The 19,861-nt window shown below is 44.7% G+C and overlaps 3 protein-coding genes across 3 annotated transcripts; 1 reads left to right on the forward strand and 2 right to left on the reverse strand.

The window, feature by feature from the left end:
* The first annotated feature begins 989 nt into the window (after positions 1-989).
* On the forward strand, positions 990-4,292 carry LOC100840006 (replication stress response regulator SDE2). The gene is made up of 3 exons (XM_003569521.3): positions 990-1,708; positions 2,253-2,811; positions 3,959-4,292. The coding sequence occupies exons 1-3, from the start codon at positions 1,089-1,091 to the stop codon at positions 4,118-4,120; spliced, it is 1,341 nt and encodes a 446-aa protein (XP_003569569.1). The 5' UTR covers positions 990-1,088; the 3' UTR covers positions 4,121-4,292.
* A 1,407-nt stretch (positions 4,293-5,699) lies between these two features.
* LOC104582838 lies at positions 5,700-6,464 on the reverse strand. The gene has a single exon (XM_010233841.3). It carries the CDS (start codon positions 6,315-6,317, stop codon positions 5,943-5,945), a length of 375 nt encoding a protein of 124 aa, XP_010232143.1. The 5' UTR covers positions 6,318-6,464; the 3' UTR covers positions 5,700-5,942.
* Positions 6,465-7,446: 982 nt separating this feature from the next.
* On the reverse strand, positions 7,447-19,332 carry LOC100832857 (glutamate synthase 1 [NADH], chloroplastic). Its single transcript, XM_003566949.4, has 23 exons — positions 19,087-19,332; positions 18,185-18,542; positions 17,974-18,093; positions 17,771-17,884; positions 17,530-17,682; positions 17,346-17,446; positions 17,069-17,165; positions 16,491-16,600; positions 16,298-16,401; positions 16,024-16,203; positions 15,602-15,945; positions 15,408-15,472; positions 14,859-15,328; positions 13,015-13,884; positions 12,327-12,481; positions 12,080-12,241; positions 10,330-11,859; positions 9,940-10,158; positions 9,328-9,602; positions 8,882-9,187; positions 8,492-8,759; positions 8,087-8,341; positions 7,447-8,006 (listed from the first exon to the last, which is right to left on the reverse strand). The coding sequence occupies exons 2-23, from the start codon at positions 18,518-18,520 to the stop codon at positions 7,749-7,751; spliced, it is 6,492 nt and encodes a 2,163-aa protein (XP_003566997.1). The 5' UTR covers positions 18,521-18,542; positions 19,087-19,332; the 3' UTR covers positions 7,447-7,748.
* Between the last annotated feature and the right edge of the window lie 529 nt (positions 19,333-19,861).

Below are 19,861 nucleotides of genomic sequence, written 5' to 3' on the forward strand. Positions count from 1 at the left end.
ACATTAGTTGTGTTATTTAATGATTTTGGATGTAGTCCTTTTTTTGCCTCTGGCAACTGTAATGTAATAACTATGAGTATCTCCTAGGCTTTATTGTTTAGTTGACATTATCTTCTACACACCAGGATACCTTCATCTGAGAGGAGACCATCCATCTATTTGTTTCAGATCACGAAGAAGATTAGAAAATTAACATGTCCTCGTGGATTTCAGATCAAGTTCTATTTCACTGATTAGTTATGCTGGTGAACATATATGTATCCAGCCCGGCCAAAAATTAGCATTATAATGAGAACAGTGCTAATGCAGACATATCGATATGGTGGTGGAAGGAGAGGGAAGCAGCTAAGCTAGAGTGATTGCCGAATTACCTCCGTCGTGTTCATACAACAGGCACAACAGAGCAACTAAGCTCCTCCTCAATCGGCTGGGAGCTAAGAGGAAGAGGCCGAGCCGGGGGGGAGGTGCCCTCGCTTCTAACCCGGCCGCCAACCTCCTTCCCCGCCGCTGCCGGTAACCACCGAGCTGCCGTGGTGACGGCACGGCCTTAGCGGCTCAGCCACTACTCCTTTTGCCCTCCGCCGCTGAATCTCACCAATCCAAAACCAAAATCTTCCCATAGGTCCGCTAGATGCCACCGCCAGTAGCCTTGCTCCCATGCGCTCGATCTGGGGAAAAGTGGCTCGACGGGGAAGGATTGAGGGGGGTCGCCGGGGAACCGAGATGGTCGTCGTGGGGGAGGAAGCTGAGCGGTAAAACCAGACAAGGAGGGAAACAGGGGATCGGGAGAGATGGCAGGATGAGACAGAGGCGGGAGTGAGGCGCCACGTCTGAAGACCCGACAGCGCGTAAAGTTTCCGTAACCCATCGCGTCCGTAGGTGTAGCATTACTGCAGCCGTGTGGGGTCGGCGGGCACACATGGACGGACGGATAGGCATCTTGTGTCGGGCCCGGATCTTAAAGCCTGGCTTAACAGTCAAACATTACCTCTCTCTTTCCTTCTGTTCCTCTCTCTCTTTCTCTCTTCGACGACGTCGGCGAGAGAGATAGGAGGAGCCTAGGGTTTCGCCGACCACCACCGCGCGCCATGGCCGAGACCTCCCAGTACCAGATCCTGGTGCGGCTCCTTGACGGCCGCACCCGCTGCCTCCGCTTCTCAACGCCCACCTTGTCCGGCGGGGCGCTCCTCGACGCCGTCTCCGCGCTATCCCGCGTCCCGGCCGCCTCCCTCCGCCTCGTCACCGGCCGCCTCGACATCTCGCCCTCCTCCGTCCTCGCCTCCTTCTCCGACGGCCAATTCCCCACCGCGCACGCGCTCCTCCGCCTTCGTGGCGGCAAGGGCGGGTTCGGCTCCCTCCTCCGTGGAGCCGCCTCCAAGGCCGGCCAGAAGAAGACCAGCAACTTCGATGCCTGCCGCGACATAAACGGCCGCCGCCTCCGCCACGTCAACGCCGAGCGCCGCCTCGAGGAGTGGAAAGCTGAGTCCGCGGATCGCCAGCTCGAGAAGCTCGCCGAGAAATTCATCAAGAAGAAGGCCAAAGAGGCAGGCCGTGGCGGCGTCCGGGCTGCCGAGGTCGACAAGTACCTTGAGAAGTTCCGCAAGGATGCCGAGATCTGCGTCAACGCGGTTGAGGAGTCGGTACGTGCCTCTCTTGGGAAGAGGAAGGCTGCCCCCAAGCCACGTGACCGTAAGAAGCTTAAGATTTGGTGAGTGCTGAAAGAACCACTTGTATTTTGTGGTGTGTACCCAAATTGAATCTCATTATTTGCACTAAATTGGCTTAACTGGTGCATGTTGTTACAAAGTTCATTGGGTAAATTAGGAGCTCTTTTGATCTTTTGATAAATGTGTTAGGTTACTCATGGGTTTTGGTGCTTCATTCAGTCGAGAAGTTTGCCTAGTTATCATCTAATAGCTTGGCTGGTACAATTGGGTCCGGATGTAGAGTAAAAAGTGTGGATTATAGTTTTGCATGCTTGGCGTCCTTTCTAATAGTTACTTTAACTTTGAATTGCTAACTAAATACTACTGTAGAGGTGTTGTATATTTGATTTGCGAGGAACGTATATAATTTTGTAAGTGGCTAGTTTAAGTCACTGAGCGGTTTGAGGGAAAATAAGGCTTATCCATTTGCAAATCTGCATTTTTTTTAATAACTACTGCAATCAAGTATGTTCCACTGAAGAGTGGTGGACTGTGCGTTATTCTATTTTGTGGTGCTAATTTCCTGATTTAATCAAATTGTTTTAGGATGGGCAAGAAGAAGGTAGAAGACGATGATAGTGACAGTGACTGTGATGTGGATGATGATGTGCATCCAGATGCAAAACCAATAGCTCTTGATGATGGGAATTGCTCAAATGGATCCAACAAAAGTGAGGAGGAGAAGGTTGATCTGGGTTCAGTTTCTGCATCACATTCGGAAGGAGAGTACTCAGGTGAGAAGTCCCAGAGCAGTGGTTCCGGGGAAAATGAGAACTGTCCTCATGAATCCATGGAATTGACAATTAGATCAGGATGTGATTTTGAGTCAGCGAGTAGTTTGGAATATCAGGCGGAAGTGGTGGTTCAGCCTGCTACTGAGAGTACTTCTGAAAATGGAACTTCTGAGAATGGTATTAGTGCTCTTTCAGAAGAAGTTCTGAAAACAGAGGGGAAAGCTGATGTGGATAACACTGGTTCAGCTACATCACTTCTTGATGAGCCTGAGGTGCCTCCGGTAGAAGAATCTGTTGATGGAAATAATAAGTCTCTTCTTTCAGAGAAACCGGTCGACTTGACCGAATTTACGTCAGCTGCAGAACTGGAGGTATGTTGTGTTTTTCTACTTCTTCACGATAACTCTGCACCAGACGTGTAGATAATTTAGTAGTGATGTGGTAACAAATAAATGCAAACGTTTGCTTTAGCTATCTGGACTCTCGTGCGAAGTTCCAGAACTTGATAGGATGCCACTTCCTAAGACAAATGGGTGGTGATATAGCATTATTAGCACAGGCATGTCATGTTAGCACAGTGACAGAACCACAACGTCACTTAGGCAGGAGTTAAAGATCAAATCACTTTTCAGCCCATCCAAATAGCACTCGTAGTTCTAATTAGTGTAGTTTATTGTCTCATAGACACAACAAGTTTTACATGGGGCATAATCAGTTGATGTAGCTCATATATAATTAATTCCCCATCTATTCATAAAAATAGATGTCATGCTGGACATGGCCGCAGTCTCCATCATGCAACTATGACCATTGCTTTTTTCATATAAATGTGTTGGTAAATGACAAATCTCATGCTACTAGTATGTTCACTTGACAAATCTAATGTTTTTCTTATATATTACGACGAACTGCCATTGTCATGGCGTGGACACACACACACACTACCTTCAAATGGCGCGGACATGCACACTACCTTCAGATGCCATTGCTTTTCCTATGGATGTGTTCATAGAAATATATAAAATTATTTTATTTTGAAAATATATTTAATGACAAATCTAATGACAATGCCATGATTAGCCTTTTCCATTCACCGAAATAATTAGCCTTTTCCATTCACCAAAATTCTTCTCTCTTTTCTGTAGTCTATTTCTCCCTGATCTAGTATCTCATCTCAGCCCTGCCATCCCAGCCTCTACTGTACTTCAATCATTTCATTACAAACATGTATAACCAGCTCCTCACTAGTTTAGCCTCAGCTCTTCATTCTAATTTCTTCCACGTGTTCAGTATGTAAATCCATTTATCATCTTCTGGTGTGTGACTCATTTTGTCTAAATCCTGGATCGTGTATACACATGTTCACTTGAATTGAAAAACTCTTTATATGGTTTAAAGTTTGAAGTATTTCTCCATATCATGCATGGTGTGCCTCTGTTTTAACGAATGGTATATTTGCTTGTGAACTTTGCTGCTGCCCATATCACTAACCACATCAACTATGATGTTGTCTTCCAGGTGCTTGGCATGGAGAAGCTTAAGCTAGAGCTGCAGACTCGTGGATTAAAATGTGGTGGAACCTTACAAGAGCGTGCGGCCAGACTTTTTCTTTTGAAAACAACCCCACTGGAGAAGCTACCAAAGAAGCTGCTCGCGAAGCCCAACACCGGAGGGAAGTGAGATGTCATAGTAACAAATAAAATACACTATGACTAAGAACAAAATACAATGTCAAGTTGTTTTGTGATGCTGTGCTTGTTGTAATGTGATCGTAAATCTTTTAACTTGGCATTGGAAATTGATGATATTTGTGTATGTATTATGTTCTTTGCAGTTACTCGATCTTTGCTTATATTACTTGTTGATACTGTCAGTGGTTTTTTGGTTTAACGATAATGGAGTGTTTGGTTGCCGGCCTCGCTCAGCCAGGCTGCACTGCACGAGTACCTTTTTCGCTAGTTACCTGCATCAGGGCTGATGCTTTCACCTTGCTCACGTCACGTGGTGAACCTACAACCATTTCATTTGAATCAGATTCAAATCAAAGGGTTTACCTTCTCTGTCTTTGCATTATACTTGTGATGATACACTGTAGAATTATTCAAACTGGATTTCCAATAATAACAGTCCTTAAGCCTACTTAATACACAAATAGGTGTATCAACCTTCTCTCCGCTAACAAACCTAAACACAAGATGGCTTGTTCAAACCGTTTGTAGCAACTATTTTCGAAGTCAATGGCTTGTTCATGGTGCAAATGGCGCAATTGCCACGAACCATACAGTCCTAGCCTCCTCCCTCCATAGACCAGATACCAGGTCACGAAGACACGAAAATCAAAACTGTTGGTGCTCTTCTAACAAAATTTCTTAGTGTTTTTTTTTGGCAAGGAAAATTATCCTTAGTTAATATGCTGTTTTTGACTCTGGCCATAAGTTTTTAACAGGTATCCTATATCTGTCGACTAGAAACAAAAATAAAGTCTGATTCATGAAAGGAGCATATAGAGAACGAACTGAAAAAACACATGATTTTCCTACTCGTTGTTCAGAGTTTACAGAATCGCACAACTCCTGAACCTGCAGCTAGACTGAGTCTCGTGAATAGGGAGTAACGGGACAGTATGGTTTGGAGATCGATAAGCACAAGAGATTGTCCAAGATCAGGCAAGTGAACTCCTGGAGTTATTGAGGCGTGGGCGTCAGCCATGTCTCCATTGCGCTTTTGCTTTCCCTCCTTACCTTGTTCGAAACGGTGTTGGATAAGCCTCACGTTGCCTTCTTAATAACTTTGAGCCGGTCCGCAATGGCGACAGTCTGACAGCGGCTTCAGGGTCACGGAGGTAAAGAATCGACCATCCCTCAGGTGGTAACTGTACAACGTTTTCTTCTCCTTTTCTGAGCAAAATGCAGAGTGGGCGTAACTCACGGAGCACGATCTTTGAAGAAAAAGAACAGAAGTGAGACAAATCGGGTATGATCCACAGGTAGACTGTGGGCTCGTGGGGGCACCAGGTGATGCCACGTGCATGCCTGGAGCGAGAGATGGGCGTGACATGGCCGTATAACTGGTGCGGCGATCGACCGCATCGATCGTCTTGTTGCTTTCGATCCGGTCGAGTGCCTGGCAGTGGCTGGGTGACTGGGTCGCCGTCCTGTTGCGAAAACGGCCGCTGCACGGCCAAGAATAGGCCGGCCATCTTATCGCTATCTATTTAGGAACGGAGTATGCACGTCATCGGTGTAACTGGAAGCCAGAATGAACTCGGGAATGCAGAACGATACTGAAGTTCGTATAAGCTTGTCGCCACCTCCTTCCACTATACAAATGCAAACATAGCTGGGCGACCAGCTGTTGATTAGCCACAGTCCTTAACTGGTGCAACGTAAAATTAAAGTACGTCCTACAAATACTACTACAACTAGTAACCACAGACATAAGCAAACATGGCTTGAGCCGGGCGCGGGCTGCAGAGATACGACGAGCTAATTAATCAATCAAATCAAATCTCCTGTATCGGCGGGAGCCTGTGCGTAGTACTCGACGCGCCGGAGTCCCCCGCCCGGAGCTGGCCCGTGAGCTCGGCCATCCTGGCCTTGCGCTCCCTCGCGCTCCGCTGCTCCTTCACGTTCAGCCTCGCGATCAGCTTCTCCGCTTCCTTCCTCGTCACCACCACCTTCACCGTCATCACCACGGTGCCGGTGCCGCCTCTCGCCTGCTGCTGCTGCCGCTCCCCGACAGTAGCACCGCCGCGTCGTCCTCGACGGCGCCCCTCATCCCCGGTGCCATGCCTCCTCCGCGCCGTGGCCACGCGACCGCCCGGCGCGTCGGCGATCTTGACGTCTTTGCACATGCTTGGAACGACGGCGTTGCCCATGTCTGTACTGTGCCGGACGCGAGTGCACCGCGGAGGGACTGGCCAGTGCCCAGTGGTGGTTTAATCTTGTTCGAATTGCAGTGATACGAGCATGCGAGGCGCGCGCGCGCGGTCGATTTATAGCGTGGCGATAGAAGAGCTATGGGGGCTGGAAAGAAGAGAGACTCGTTCAAAAGGGTGAAAAAGAAAATGACGTGGCCGGCGCGCCGGTGGAGCCGAGCGTGTAGACCAGGGCGAAGTACTACTGTTTACCGATATATACGTTTCCTTGAGTTTTTTCTGGGTAATACCGACGTCGTTGATCGAGTTCGCCCATTCAAGCTGGACCGTCAAGGCTAGGCCGTGTGTGATTCCTTCGATTTGACGGTACCCAGGTGGCGCCTCGCGGTGCTTATTCTTGACGGTCAGAGGGAGAATCTTGGGTGGATAGTAATTGGGAAAATTCTTGGTTTGGGAGCTCCGTGATTTAGATAGGACAATTGGACATGCACATTCCAAATGGCACACTGACCAATCATCCCTTCCATGTGAGGTACTAGATCAGTGGTGGATTAGGAATTTCTAAAGACTCAGTGGGCTGGGCTGTTATTGGGGAAGAAGTTGGGCTGAATTTGACCTTGACGGTTGATCGGTTAGAAAATTGACAAATTATTACCAAGGAGATTTTGCCAAGCACAGCCTTAGTTGTTCCAAGTATATTTCCGCCCCTAACCTAAATTTTGGTTCGTGAGCGTCATTGCACTTCCTCTTTATCTGCTACATGCAGATATTTTTTCGGAGAATAAGAGTTATTTTTTCGGAGAATAAGAGTCATATGGTTGGATGACAAAGCCACAAAGGATGAGATGATGGTTTGTTCCGTAGAACAGAGCTTTGTCGATTAGACTTAAATGAGAGAAGTTTTTCTGAACTTATGTCCTCACACCTCTGTAGCGGCGGGCGCCGCGGGGAACGCCACCACGGCGTGACCGAGCAATCAGAGGTGGAGAAGCGCAGCGACCAGTGATTACGTATGTTAACTTACAAAAAAGCATTGCATTACTTTCATTACACGAATCATCTTGGTCGAACAAAAGTACAGCGGTTGCAGTGACGCGCACAGAGAGAAATTAGAAGACCATATTCCTCAGGAAAAAAATATTACTCGACAAATTTACATCTATTTAATTAACCAAAAAGACTGTACACATTATTCAGGCTACAAAACCACATTTCAACACGCAAAACATTATAGCTAGACAAAGAACCAAGAAACAATAGCCACCAAAATTTCCAATTGTTTTGTCTATCGAATTATAAAACGGCTCTCTTCGGAAACTCTTTCTTTCCCTATCGAGCCAGGCATTATCTTTCAACTAATGCACAATTTGCTGTGGTCAAAAGATAAAACCACCAATCCTAAATTACGTCACTATATAAGGCTTGCGATGTTTATGCAGTAATTGGCTGAACAAGACCTGCACCGGAGGGAGTAATGCCTTGTGTGCTGTTCTGTTCATCCCTTGACAAGTACTTATCTACCGCAGCAGCAGCTTCCCGACCCTCGGTGATGGCCCATACGACCAGTGATTGCCCACGTCTGCAGTCCCCAGCGGCAAAAACACCATCTACACTGGTGGCGAAGTGCCCAAATTGGGCTTTGAAGGTGGACCGGTTGTCTTTCTCTAAACCAAGTTTCTCAGGAATAGTCTTCAAAGATACAAAACAGTGAGTCAGTTGTCTGAACATAACCTGAGGTGTTACAGTAGTTTTGAGTCTGGATTACTAACCGCTTCAGGACCAAGGAATCCCATCGCAAGAAGAACAAGGTCTGCCTCAATGATCTCTTGCGATCCTTCAATCTCCTTGAACTGGAACCTTCCATCTACTTTCTCCCATTTCACGCGCACCACCTCAAGTGCCTTAAGTTTTCCATTTTCATCACCAATGAAGCGCTTGGTCAAGACTTCATAAGTTCTTGGATCCTTTCCAAACTTGTTAGATGCTTCCTGGTGCCCATAGTCCACACGGAAGACTCTAGGCCACTGCAGGCAATAAGAGAAATGCTAAAATTAGAACTTCCAACCCGAGAATTATATGGGCAACCCACATATGTAAGGCAAAATTCTCTTATTTTGAAAATGGACCTTAGTTTGCAAGTAGCACTAAACCATTACAATTAGTGGCATGTTTACCTGAGGCCAGGGGTTGTCAGCAGCTCTCTTGCTTGGTGGTTTGGTAAGAAGTTCCAGATTTACAATACTGGAGCAACCATGCCTAATAGAAGTACCGATGCAATCTGTGCCTGTGTCTCCACCACCAATGACCACCACCTTTTTCCCCTGGGCAGATATGTATCTACCATCCTCCAAGTTGCTGTCAAGTAAGCTTTTGGTGTTTGCATGGAGAAACTCCATAGCAAAATGAACTCCTGATAGCTCACGTCCAGGAATACTAAGATCCCTGTTCAAGAATATCCCACATGATGTTAGCGTCAAAAGATATCTATAAGAAAGAACAACTGTTCATTTCTTTTCATTTTGAGGTCGCTAATTGTCCTTGTTTGAACATTTCAAACTCGTTACCTTGGTTTTGTAGCTCCACAAGCCAAAATAACTGCATTGTTCTCAGAGCGGAGACGTTCAATTGAGTATAAAGGATCACTCCCTACATGAGCATTCACCACAAATGTAATGCCTTCTTCAGCCATTAAATTCACACGGCGTTGAACAACACCAATCTTGTCTGTCTTCATGTTTGGTACTCCATACATCATGAGACCTCCAATACGATCTGAACGTTCAAACACAGTTACAAAATGTCCCATTTTATTCAGTTGGTCTGCAGCAGCCAAACCAGCTGGGCCACTGCCAACAATGGCAATTTTCTTTCTGCAAAACGAAACAGTTTATTTTCAGTAAAATGCAATTGAAGTGTTACCAACTAATGCAATAAAGAATATATTAACTAAAATATGTAACCTAGAAGAACTGCTGGAACTTTGAATAGTATTATAATTGAACATATATACCCTGTTCTTTGAAGTGGTGGTCGAGGTACCATCCATCCTTCTTCGAAACCCTTGTCTATAATTGAACATTCTATGCTTTTGATTGATACTGGATTTTCAATAATGCCAAGAACACATGACCCCTCACAGGGAGCAGGGCACACTCTCCCAGTAAATTCAGGAAAATTGTTTGTCTCAAGTAGACGATCCAATGCTTCACGCCATCTGTTCTGGTGAACTAATTCATTGAACTCTGGAATTTTATTTCCAAGAGGGCAGCCAGCACCTGAGCTTTCCTGTACAAGGTATCATGAAATCTTAGCATTTCAATGGATCTGAACACTAAAATACTTGAAATTCATATGTAGTCACCACACAAAGAACTATACATAATTAGAATCTACGACCAGCTGTAACAGTCATGATCAAGAATAGCAATGAGCTAGTTTCAACACAAAAGGTAGTATGACAGGGGAAAAATTGATGGTAATAACCTCTTGTTCTCAACAAAATGCATAAGGTATTAATTATTCTTGAATTCGGAAGCTGAATAATTAAACATATCAATCCTTAACCTCACAATATATCCAACAATTGATGATGTTAACAGACAAGATGAAAACTGAGCATCACCTGATGACAGAAAGGGGTTCCACAATCCATACAACGAGCAGACTGTGTGTTTAATAGCGGCCCTGGCACTGATTCAATGGCAACTTCCTTCCAATCTTTAACACGCTCGTTTGGATCACGGTAAGAAATACCCTCTCGCTCATATGATATAAAACCTCGGTACTTTTTAGCATTGGCAACACGTGTTGGTCGGCTGGTTGACTGCTCAGTTTGGATTTTCTGTACATCAAAGTTTATCTAATTAGACAGATTAAGTTTGCAAAGTAATGGCAGTGTAAATCATTACAGTTTCTGATGGATAACCTTTCAAATGAAGAATACTTTTGTCCATGATATCTTAAAAATAAAAATGTATTACGTAATAGAACTATCACTTAAATCATTTAGTACCTTAGTTGTCACAGATACACCATTTGGAACCTTAGGTTCCTTTGCATGACTGGCTGCTGCCTTTTGTGCCTTCATTTCTTCCAAAACCCTCTTATAATCCCTTGGAAATACTTTAACAAATTTTGGAAGGAGGCTGCTGAATTTAGAGAGTATATCTTTAGCCAAAACACTCCCTGTGTGAAGTCGATGTTGCTCTATCATCATTTTTAATGTGGTTATATCATCCTCTTCCTCCACATGATATAGATCTACTAACTCATGGTTACAGTGGGCACTGAATGTACCATCAACATCATAAACATAAGCGATGCCTCCACTCATCCCAGCAGCAAAATTTCTTCCTGTTTTACCAAGGATAACCACAGTACCTCCTGTCATGTACTCGCATCCATGATCACCAATGCCTTCAACAACTGTTATAGCACCAGAATTGCGAACACAGAACCTTTCTGCTGCCATTCCATTGAAATACGCCTCTCCCTTGGTAGCACCATACAGAGCCACGTTACCAATGACAATATTGTCTTCTGGAATAAATGTACTGTTCCTGGGTGGGTACACGACAATTTTGCCACCAGATAATCCTTTGCCAACATAATCATTGCTGTCTCCTTCAAGCTCAAGGGTAATTCCAGGACAGATAAAGGCACCAAAACTCTGACCAGCACTTCCAGTGAGTTTCACATGAATGGTTCCAGAATCTAATCCCTTCATGTGATAACGTTTTGTGACTTCATGGCTGAGTGTAGTGCCTACTGCCCGATTAGTGTTCTTGATTGGAGTCTCAATGAAGACACGAACTTGTTTTTCAAGAGCAGCCTTTGATAAAGCTATAAGTTTGTTATCCAATGCCATGTCAAGGCCGTGATCTTGCTTTTCGACACAGTACTGAGCAGCCCCAGGACGAATCTCTGCAGCTGGTTTCAAGATCAGTGAGAGATCAATGTTCTCAAGCTTCTCATTGCTCTTCACTACTTCTGGATCAACTTCAAGCATATCAGAGCGTCCAACCATTTCATTAATGCTGCGGAGGCCAAGCTGAGCCATGATTTCTCTTAGCTCCTCGGCAAGCATGAAGAAAAAGTTAATGACATGCTCTGGTTCTCCAGCAAACTTTTCTCGTAACACCGGGTCTTGAGTTGCTATACCAACGGGACAAGTGTTAGTATGACATTTGCGCATCATAATGCATCCAAGTGTGATCAATGGGGCAGTGCTGAAACCAAATTCCTCTGCGCCAAGTAAGCATGCAACAGCAACATCTCTACCAGTTTTTAACTGCCCATCTGTTTGTAGAACAGCTCGACCACGAAGCCCATTTGCGACTAAAGTTTGATGTGTCTCAGCCAAACCAAGTTCCCATGGAAGTCCAGCATTCTTAATGCCGGTCCATCTTGATGCTCCAGTGCCGCCATCATGGCCAGAAATAAGTACATGGTCCGCATGTCCTTTTACAACACCGCTAGCAACAACTCCTACACCAGCCTCAGATACTAACTTGACACTGATTCGAGCTTGAGGATTTGAATTCTACAGAGAAGACATGGATATCATTAGAACACAGGCACCATTTGAATATTGGCAACACACATGCATATGTGCAAGTTCAATTGTTTGGGCAATATAACAGGTGATTCTTTAACTTCCAGGTCAGTTTAAAGAACCAAAGTAATCTAGAGGTCACAAATAGCAACCAACATTAATAAGCATAGATTGTTTGGCTATAGGAAACAGCACCACAATAGTGTACCTTGAGGTCATGGATAAGTTGTGCAAGATCCTCGATAGAATATATATCATGGTGAGGAGGTGGGCTAATGAGCCCCACGCCAGCTGTAGAATGCCTGGTAACTGCAATATCACCAATAACCTTGTGACCTGGAAGCTCACCACCTTCGCCAGGCTTAGCCCCCTATACATATAAGATACATAAGAGAGTAAATTTCTACCACATGGCATATTGAATACAGATGATTTCAATAAATGTTGACAAGTACCTGAGCCATTTTTATCTGCAGCTCATCTGCATTAGTAAGATAATAGCTGGAAACTCCAAACCGTCCACTGGCAACTTGCTTGATTGCACTTCGCTTTGGATTCATTGAACCATCAGGAAGAGGTTCCATACGAGAAGGTTGCTCCCCTCCCTCACCTTTATAAGTGTATTAGAATTAGTGCATACATATCACAATTGTAAAGTTATGCAAACTAGGAGATGGTTAAAATGAATTATTACAGACTTGCACTAAAGATAATAAATACTAAGATTTAGCATTATGTTGGACAGGAAACATATAAAATTCAAACAAATGCAAAGGGGGAAATAGTAAGTGAATACTGGACATAGATTATTGGTATGTATTCTACGTAAGCAGGAAAAAGTTTGATCTTGCTATAAATTACGATAATTTGTTTTCAGAATCACATTCAACATCAGGGGGAGATGAAAAGTTTAGCGAATAGGTGCAGTACAAGTTATCTACAAAGAATAAATATGTGACAGTATAGTTTCCATTTGGATTGCAAAGGCATGCGTAAAATAGTAAAATAGTAGGCAGCACAAAACTGTAACAACAAATGTAAAAATGTGTGACATAACAAGGCTCCGAGAACTGATGTGCAAATAAAGCTACATGACTTCATCAGAAGGGTAACAGCCAAAGATAAATGCCAGATATGACATACCTGTATTAGATTTCCCTCCAAGTTTGTTCATGGCCACAGCAAGGGCAGTATGGGCTTCCAACGAAATAGATCCATAACTCATAGCTCCAGTACAAAAGCGTTTCACTATCTCACTTGCAGGTTCTACCTCATCCAAAGAAATCTTGTTACTGATATCTTTAAATTTCAGCATACCACGGAGATTGCATGCCTTGTTGAGCTCCTGAATTCGCTTAGAATATTCTTTGTATGCTGCCCGGCTGTTTACTTTAGCTGCTTCTTGTAATTTTGCCATTGCAAGAGGATCATTGAGGTGGATTTCACCATTTTTTCTCCAGTGGTAATCCCCTGGATTGGGAAGGGCCTTTGCATCTGCACTGCCAGCTGGAGGTAGTCTTGATGGGAATGCCAACTCATGAAGATGGAGAGCATCACGTGCAAGCATCTCAAATGTTGCACCCTCAATTCTACTGGGTGTACCTTCAAAACACTTGTGGATCACTTCAGAAGAAAGGCCAAGAGCTTCAAAGATCTGTGCACCTTTGTAAGACGCAAGGGTGGATATTCCCATCTTCGCAAGAACTTTCATCATTCCATAGATGGAAGCATAAAAATATTTCTTGACAAGTTCCTCCTTTGAGTCTGGTTGTCCATCACCATTAGGAGGAATCTTCCCATCAGTCTGCAAGCACCAAATTGCCTCAATAGCCAAATAAGGGCATATAGCATCTGCTCCAAACCCAACAAGCGTACAGAAATGGTGCACTTCACGGGGTTCAGCTGACTCGACCAACAATCCTACACGTGTCCTCTCAAGATTTGCAACAAGGTGTTGATGTACTGCTCCAACTGCTAAGAGAGAACTAACAGCAACACGATCTGACGAAAATCCTGTATCAAGAGAATGCATCAAGTTTCAGATAAAGAACTGAAATTGAATTGCACAAAGTTCAATAAACATTTTAGTTATGTTCAAGGCGACAAAAGTAAGAATGTCCATCTTATAACACACTAAATTGGAAACAATGACTACAAGTATTTTAACCAAAACTGTGGTCATATTCGAGTTATTACTAGATGATGCCCGCACGTTGTTGCGGTAATTTTTAGTTAGCATACATGAGCGAAATTAAGTAGCAACGAAAGAGTATCCAAAATTGGAATCATGTAATGAAATTGTATGATAAATTCTTACTTTCTAGACATCAACAAAGTTAAATCAATATTTAAGAATGGTACCAAATGTTTATCGTGGTTCACTTGATAAGGGAATTGCTACGCTCAGCCATAACCCAAAGGAATCTTGGAAAAACACAAAGAAAGAACAATCTTATTGTCTAACTAAATAACAAATAAATATGTAATGATTTATATCCAAAGTAGCTGGTCTGTCAATCTTATATAATTAACCATGTGATGTGGCCTTGATTGATACTCCCTCCATCCCATAATTCTTGTCGCTAATTTGAACTAAAACAACGACAAGAATTATGGGACGGAGGGAGTAGCTATGATCTTACCTAGGAACAATATGGTTAGCGAAACAAATTGATGGAATGTGCAAAAAAAACACATTTTATGATGAGATCCCACTTAGTGTGAACAAATTGATGATGTGATGATGTGGCATGGCTTTATTTTATTTTATTTTTTGTGCTGGAAACTTAGTGGCTTGATGGCCAGTTGCATGCATGCATGTCCAAGACAAAGACATCCCACTAAAAAGGTGTGAACAAATTAATGATACCATGATGTGGCATGTTTGCATGTGTAGGAAAAATAGGTAGTGGGAATGGCTTGTATAGGTATACAGGATATGGTGATGCTATATGCAGAAAGTACTGTAAATGAAATATATCACTGACCTCTATCTGAGAGAACTAAAATTTTATATCCATTCCGTATAGCTTCCCGGGCTTCAGCACAAATTCTATCTAAAGTGTCTTCCAAGCCCTTCCTTCCAGACTTCTTAGGATAAGTTATGTCAAGCACCTTGCTCCGCCAACCACGGTAATCCATCTTCTTAATAGACTCCATTTCATCAACAGACACCAAAGGACCTTTAATTGCAAGGCGGTTGCATTGCTTTTCAGTTATTTCCAACAAATCCCCTTCTGGCCCAATCATGCACTCCATAGATGTAACAATCTTCTCCCTAATCGGATCAATAGGCGGATTTGTAACTTGTGCAAACATCTGCTTGAAGTACTCAAAAGTCAGCTTCTCTCTGTTTGACATCACTGCCAGGGGTGCATCATTTCCCATTGATCCAAGAGCTTCCACTCCATCTTTAGCCATCGGCAGCAGCAACATTTCTAGGGCTTCCACTGTGTATCTGGAGTTAATCAGGTGGATAGTTAGAGAGCAGAAATCGGAACAGCAGTGACAATCAACATTGTTGGACCCTTGCTTACCCAAAAGCCTTTAGTGGAGTCACAATTCCATTAATGCCTTTACATTCCTTGTTGTCGTTCATTTGCTACATAAATTGAATAGGAAACCAAAATCACTATGTTAATTATGCTTGACCAAAGTTACCATCAATAACCCAAACGGAAGTTGCCACCTGATAAAATATGTAAAACTGGAGGATGTAAAAGGTACTTACAGGAATTGAACCAGCAATGCTTGGAGCAACTCTGTCAGTTTCTGGGACAGATTCTACAATGTCTTTGAGGTAAATCTTTTGTCTCTTGAGCCATTCCCCATATGGATGAGCTTTAGAATACTGTGCCTTAAGTGCTTCATCATCTACGACAGTATGGTTCTCAAAGTCAACCAGCAGCATCATTCCAGGGTTCAGTCTACCCTTTCTGAGCACATCTTGGGGAGGGATATCCACAACACCGACTTCACTACCCATGACTACACGTCCACTGTGGGTCACATAAAATCGACCAGGCCTCAGGCCATTGCGATCCAGGGTAGCTCCAAGGTAACGGCCATCGGTAACTACAGGTTAAACCAAAGTTAGCTCAAGTAACCCATCAGAAATATGATCAAAATGAAAATGGGTTTAAATCAAATTACAAGAAATTAGAGCAGGTCCATCCCAAGGTTCCATAAGCGCTGACAAAAACTCATACAGAGCTTTCTTCTCAGGTTGCATGTTTGCATCATTCTGCCATGCCTCAGGGATCATCATCATCACAGCTTCTGGTAAGCTTCTTCCACCTCGGATAAGGAGCTCAAGAACACCATCAAATGCACCTAGAATTCACATGTTTTTCACTTAACTCGCTGAAGGATGAGGTAAACTTTCATTTCCCAAGTGCAAATCCATATTACATATTGCACTACAGACCTGAATCTGAAGAGGTGGCGTCCACAATTGGTAGAATTTTTGACATTTCATCCTCTGATAGGCCAAGCTTCTCACACTTCAAGAGACCCTCACGGGCTTTCATCCTGCCATATATGCAATGAGAATCATAATTCAAATGGCAAATGCATAATGAGAAATGGATATAACACAGAAAAAGATTTCACAAGATTACCAATTCTTGTTCCCTCTGAGGGTATTAATCTCTCCATTGTGGCCTAAGACACGCATTGGCTGTGCACGGTCCCAACTAGGGAAGGTGTTGGTGGAGAACCTTGAATGAACCTGTTTTGATATGCAACTTTTAGTAAGCATATTAAATTCATCTTTTGAAGGCATGCAAATTAAAACAAAGCATCAAACTGAAGCACAGAAGCTGTCAAAAAAAAAAGCGTCAGTTGCATATAATTTCATGCAAAACAGTTGGGAGCCCTAAGCTACCTCAAACCAAACACAATTTCGTCGGTCACATCCTGAAGAGTCGGCAAGCAGTCGGCCATAGCAGAACTGCAGCTGGACTCTGCAACATGGTTATCGGGTATCAACTAATGGAGATTTCTAGTACTTCACTTAAAGTCATCACAAACCAGGACTGAAATAGCTTATGAATAGCAGTGAGCGATAAGACAATTCAAATTTCAATGCCTGCACAGGAGTGAGTCTTGATCTTACAACTGCCTTCCTATTATTTGTTCCCATCCGCCGACTACGACCATGACTTTTGGTGTAAGAGTATCAAGGTTTCGTATTTACCAGAGCCATATAACTGGTGAAGTTTTCATGACCTATATCTGCATAGTAGTACCCCTTAAGTTGAGACGGCATAAGCTGGCCCTTGTATACAACAGTCCTGGAAAACCAAACCAAAAACACTAAGTAAGAATCTTTCACGTGGTACATCAAAACTGGAATGTTCTTAGACAGCAGATTTCTAATGTTCCGAGTGAGTACAGAATTTTCCCCCAGATCTCATACCTACAGATTTTCTTTCCGTTTTTAATATTTTATTGAAAGAATAAAAATGAAATACCTTGAAGATAGAGAGCACATATAGAAATCTCTCTCTCCACCACGCCGAAGATTCAAAGCGGCTCTAATAGATATTATTGAGAGCCTCCTCAGGATAAACAGCTGTGACGTTCATGTAAAATGGTTAAGAAGAAAGCTTATCACATGTGTTCCAAAGAAAATCAAATTTTAAACTCATGGATGACCTGCTGCTCGAAATCAGCCTTGGACTTGGAACTCTTGGTGAGGAAAACCTGCTCAATCGCTGGCTCGGTGTCGAGCGCAGATTCACCCAAGTCTGAATTGTCAGTGGGAACTTGGCGCCACCCAAGTATAGAATGTCCTAGCGATTCAGCAACCTGCATGAATCAAAAACCCAAGACATGAGCTTATCTTCGAAGTTTGACGTTACAGACTGTCTAATTGTCTACACAGAAACCCACAAACCTTTTTAAACTCAGCTTTGCTCCTATCGCGGCGCTTCTCATCGGTTGGCAGGAAGACCATGCCAACAGCATACTCGCCTGGCGGTGGTAACTCAAAGCCTGCATCCTTTGTCACCTGCAGGAATACAAGAGAAACACCTAAGATGAATAACCCTGTTAAGAATATCTGATTATGCTTGAAATTTTCGTTGAGAAGAAACTCACCTCTCTGAAGAACTTATGTGGCAAAGCTACGAGAATGCCGGCACCATCACCTGTGTTCTTCTCACAGCCGCAGGCACCACGGTGTGCCATTCTCTCAAGCATCTGAATGGCATCGTTGACCTGGAAAATAAATGAAAGCAAAAATTACTATCTCAGACGTGGTAGATCGAAGAAAGAAACTGAAGTGGTTTCCTTAGACGATAGAACTCACGGTCTCCCGGTTTTCATCACCCGACAGTTCGGCAATGAACCCAACACCGCAGGAGTCACGCTCGAACGCGGGGTTGTATAGCCCAATGCTGCTCTCTGGGAGCTTCGACAGCGGCCTGATCGGTTCGGCGTCGCGGGCGGCCGCCCGAGGCGGCCGCGGCGCAACGCGTCCCTCAGTGGGCTGCGTACCACCGACGAACCCGCCCTCTAGGGACATGCCTCCGTGGGCCTGCCTCGTGGAGCGGCACGGCGCCGAGGCAGACTGGCTGCGGCGGGCCCTGCGGCCGGCGCCCGGTGGCGCCGCGTGCTTCAAACCAATCCCTTGCGCCGTCGGCATGGCAGTACCCCACGTCTATTACCTGTCATGCAACAATCAAACCACGAGCATCAGATGGTTGTACACGATGGACAAATAACCGATCTATAGGGGAGGCCAAAAAAAAAATACAAATCCCAGAAAACAGAGGATAAAAAAACTTAAAAAAAACAACAGAAAGCACAAAACTGTCCTCTTTCCCACATGTCACCACCAAACGCAAGTTAGCAGCACTCTGCAATGGAACAGACTACAGAGAGCTCGTGGAGAAAAATAATCAGCAGACCAAACACCTCAGCGACGGAAACACACACACACCAGGGACGAACAGATCTACCAACCCCCACACAGCGGTGTAGATTCCTGCGTCGCCTCTTCCGCACGGAAGATTCACAGCCTCAACACACGCACGTACGGGTGCAGAACCGAAACGCAGCAGATCGAATAAAAATAATTGAAAGGGAAAACGGCACCCTGCGCCACCTACTGGTACGCACGGCCAAAGCAAAACCGACGAGTTCGCTCTCTGTCCATCTATCTATCCACCTATGGAATCTCGGTGCGGCAAGCTGGGATGGGGTAGGTACCTCTCTCCCTCGTATTACTCCCTCCGCCGCCTGGAGATGTGACCGAGGCTCGCGTACGCCGTACCCGCGATCTCTCCCCCCCTCCGGCTTCGCAACTCTCGCCCCGATTCGGCCCTCCCACGGGCCCTCTCGCCGGCCGGCAGCGACGGGGAAGGGCGGGGGCTGTGGATTGGGGAGCGCGCCGCCTCTCTCGCAGCGGGGTTGCCTTCCCGTCTCCTTGACCTCTCCTCCGAGTTTAGGGGCGTTTAAGGCAATGGGGCGGCCCTGCATTTATAGAACGACGAGGCAGGAGCTCGCCGCGCCTGCCTGCCAACCCCTCCTCGTCTCACGGCCCCACAAGCCCACTATATTTTCGCCCTCTGTTTCTCTTCAAATCATCCTTTCTTTCTTTCCTTTTTTATCCTTTGAAATTAAAACACTCCATATTTTGATGGCAGCAAGATTTTCGCGCCTGTCCCGGGAAGAATAAAGAATTCCTGGACGTCTGTCAACTTTTAAGCCAATGCGTTTAGGTTGGCCGTGTAGTAATTCCTTGGGTCTCTAGGGACCCAGAAAAAAAGAGAAAAGAATCGCTTGACCAGGAATTTTTAAAACGGGAAACGAGTTTGCGTTTTGCTTTCCCGAATCCATCGATCTCCCTTTCTTGCTCCGGTCCAAACGAGCGGACGCACCGCAGCTCGGGCCCACAGCCAGATCAGCGGCGACCGCGACCGTGTCGGGCAGGCAAGAGGGGAGCCGCTCGTGGCGCGTGGGGCCTACACGCGGCCTACTGATC

This window comes from Brachypodium distachyon, chromosome 2 (genome assembly GCF_000005505.3).
Source record: "Brachypodium distachyon strain Bd21 chromosome 2, Brachypodium_distachyon_v3.0, whole genome shotgun sequence".
Taxonomy (NCBI): domain Eukaryota; kingdom Viridiplantae; phylum Streptophyta; class Magnoliopsida; order Poales; family Poaceae; genus Brachypodium; species Brachypodium distachyon.